The sequence below is a fragment of the Schistosoma mansoni genome, chromosome 4 (assembly GCF_000237925.1).
Source record: "Schistosoma mansoni strain Puerto Rico chromosome 4, complete genome".
In the NCBI taxonomy this organism is placed as follows: domain Eukaryota; kingdom Metazoa; phylum Platyhelminthes; class Trematoda; order Strigeidida; family Schistosomatidae; genus Schistosoma; species Schistosoma mansoni.
The window spans coordinates 7,962,569-7,966,499 of NC_031498.1; the positions used below are offsets into that span (position 1 = coordinate 7,962,569).

General features: G+C 30.5%; 1 protein-coding gene across 1 annotated transcript; it reads left to right on the top strand.

Annotated features, from left to right (window-relative positions):
• Window positions 1-606: 606 nt before the first annotated feature.
• On the top strand, window positions 607-2,028 carry Smp_202470 (uncharacterized protein; the record flags this gene model as incomplete). The annotated part of the gene is made up of 1 exon (XM_018796700.1): window positions 607-2,028. One exon carries the CDS (start codon window positions 607-609, stop codon window positions 2,026-2,028), a length of 1,422 nt encoding a protein of 473 aa, XP_018651816.1.
• Window positions 2,029-3,931: the final 1,903 nt, after the last annotated feature.

Here is a 3,931-nt window from a genome sequence, read left to right on the forward strand (position 1 = left end):
ACCAAACGATAGTATTCATTTCAATACTTTGTACAAATGGATCACAGTAAATCTGTAACACCCTAGTCTATGAAAATCTATAATAACATGAATAGATTATCAATGAATGTATATATTTCATATGAGAGAAAATATTATTATTCAATATAGGAATCTATAATGAGGCTAACGTGTTTGTTATGAGTAAACAAATTCATCTATAGTTTCTATAAACGTTTTCTAATATAATAAACAAATTACTTTAGTTTACCCAATTAGTACATCTTTTATGAAAATATATAAGCATATATCGGACTAGTTATTGAAAGTATACGAAAAGTACACAATTATTTTATTTTGAATTTGTAAGAATTACTACTTTTGAAAACTTTATTTTCGGTAATAACACTTAGTTTTGAAGTTAATCATTTGATTGGTTACATTAGTTGAATTTGATTGGCTAAGAAAGTAGGAAAGATTATTTATACTATTAGAACCTGAACAGTTGATTATATAAAACATAAAAATAAAAAAATATAATCTATAATATTTCATCGAATAAATTTATTTATTTATTTGTTACCGTCCAGAGCATGATCAAATAATTTTAAAACATTTTTATGGGAAATGAACACTGAGAACTATCTAAATGTGGATCTATCGCACAATAACACTAATAATAATGTAAGTGAACAATTACATTCAAATAGTAGTTCTATAGTGGAAACTATAACATTTCTGGGATTTATTGTAATTATAACTATCACTATTGGTGGTAATTTACTTGTTCTTGTTGCAATCTGTACAAAACATAAATTGCGAAGAAATGTTACTAATTGTTTTATAGCATCTTTAGCAGCAGCAGATTTACTTTTGGGAGCTATTGTTATGCCATTTGCTGTAATTGATCTATTAAGATCTATCCATAAAGATGGTCTTCCAAAAAATCAGCAGGACCAGTATATTTTATGGCCATTTGGTCAAACCTGGTGTGATATGTGGCATGCATTTGATGTTCTTACTTCAACAGCTTCAATTTTAAATTTATGTGCAATTTCAGTGGAGCGTTATATTGCTATTTCAGATCCATTTAATTATCCTTTACGTGTAACACATTCACGATGTATTCTTATGATTATGCTTACTTGGGTATGCTCAATACTAATTTCCTTTCCAGCCATTGCCTGGTGGCGACATTCAAGTAGTATGTATAATGTATCTGATATACATGGTGTAACAGATTTGGAATGTTTATTTTCTTCCGATAGAGTTTATCTATTCATTTCTTCGTGTATTTCATTTCATATACCTTTGATAGTTATGATTTTTGTTTATTGGAAAATATATCAGAAAGCAAATGGTCTCATTAAGACACTGAACACAGGTAAAAGGTTGATTTATCGAAAATCACTAGGTGGTGAAGCGATGATATTAAGAGTGCACAGAGGCGGCATTACTAAAACACTGCCGTCAGCCTTGCCTCAAGGTGTATTACCTCATAATTCTAATACTTCTATTAAAGTATCGTGTTTATCTTCTTGTGAAATCCTCAACAACCAATCACCAGTATTGTCGCCTACAGCAAATGGTGATAATGACAATAATCATGAAATATTAGTGTGTAATATAAATGAAAACAAAAAAATTAAAAAACATGTTAAATTTATTCACCCTAGAAAAACTGAATCAATTCATGGAAAAAACACTAACTGCACATTATTCTCTTGTTGCTACAGAACTATATTCAATCGATCTAATGCAAATAAGTCATTAACACAAAAGGATGACAATGTGACAGCAACACCTGGGACGCAGAATGAAGAAGAAAGTTTACTGTCATCAAGAAGCTACCTAAGTGAAATAAAAAAACGAGTACAACGATTTACTAAAGAAAGGAAAGCAGCTAAAACTCTTGGAATTGTGATGGGTGTATTTGTGTTATGCTGGTTACCATTTTTTGTTTATAACACCATGAAAGCTATTTACCCGTCAGTTTTAAAAACTCAAGAGAATATAATTTTCCACTTGTCACATGGCTTGGCTATTTGAATTCAGGTGTCAATCCATTTATCTATGCATATTCTTTACGGGATATTCGTAAAGCATTTCTGGATATTCTGTGCACACAATGTAAAACACATTCTAATTGGTGTCGCACAAAACTAAATCAAACTAGAGATACTTATGTATCACAATATACCGATGAACCAACAGACGCTATAAAGTCTATGAATTGTCAGTCTACAATGTCACTTGCTAATGGTTCAATATCATACACAGAACACAAATATTCCTTGGAATCGCCATCTTCACCATAGCAGGAGAATTTCTCTTTTGAAATGAATTTAGATGGAAATAATTTACAAAATGAATTGTTCGATAACAGTAACACAATATAGAAATTTATAGAATTTGTGGAATCTACTATAACATCTGACAATCTAACTTCGAGTGTATCAGAAGAAGGAAATTTCATTTAAAACATTACGGCATGTAAATGGTAACTAGCATCATTTAGTAGTTAATGTATGAAAAACATTTCATGAATTCTATACTAAAACAGTCCATATTTTATCAGCAATGCTATTTCTATACCATAACACTATCACTAGAATCCAAAACTCTAGTTATAGATGTTTTTTAAGACAAATGTTTGTACAGTGTACGAACTTATGTAAAAAAAGAGTAGGTTTAATTTCGATCTTGTCTATCTAAATCTGTCAAACTACTGAAATAATAAAATGATACTTTACTATGTTCATCACTGTGCTGTAAGTAACTATATTCACTAAGTTTATCTAGAAGATCGGAAATTAGTATTCCTAAAGAAACTCTGAAAACCATTGGATCTAACATATTTCAAAAGATGAAATATCAGACGGCTTGGAAAAAAGTCAAGTTAATATCTACTAAGAATTTATTTCTTTGACAGATTACAAATTCATGCAAATAAGCTACACTCGGTATGTTATAACGCGAATTTGACATGCGTAGTATTGTTCAATGAATAATGTTGAGTACATATGCTAACTCTTTATAGGTGAATGTTATTGCAGTAAGCTGATAGTTTTGGACAGTAGTCGTACATCGATACTCAGAGCACAGAAGATTATAGAAATAAAATCATATGTTCCAACTAGCAAATGAAAAAACGTAGTACTGAGCACAAATCTTGAAACCTATACTACACAAATTGATTGATATTTCAATAAGTCAACATCAAACAGGTAAATATTTACTCATGTTATCAGGAATGACTGTTAACACCACTAAAATGACTGGTGTAAAGCGAAATCATGAGAAATGTCTATTCACAGCCATGTGAACAACTCTTTAGAAGTTCAGATTCCAACGCAAACACGAAACAGTTGGTGAAAATTAGGGCTAATATTTGGATTTGGAAATCATTGACTAATTAATGGTTTTCAAATGTTATTTTGATTTTGTATATATCATACATAAGCAAAAGTTTCTTTAATATCTCATTTTCACTTGTTTCCGATATTATTTGTGGAATTTAACATTAAAATGTCATTTTAATGGAAAATAATCATTCGAGTATGATTCCCTACTTCAGACAATCATAGGTTTATGAAGCGCTGTCCACTCTTTTTCAATACATACGTATTCAAAAAATAACGATCCTGAACTTTATGTTACTCGGCTTGAAAACGTCTTAAACTTCCTTAACATTATATCACTGATCTGTATAATGAAAGGTAAAAAAAGATTTAGTTACTGCACAGCTGTAGATTATAGATTTGATGAAAGTGTAAAACATTCTTTTAAATTCACATAGTATTGTTTGTTTGAATCTTCCCATTGATGTCTTAGTACTGCAACTGGTCAGTCTCTAATTGGCATATGTGCATACTGTGCGTATTGCATCGATATACACGTAACTCACAAGCATGGTAAGCAAAGATGGATAGGTGGGCTAGCAGTGGAATCC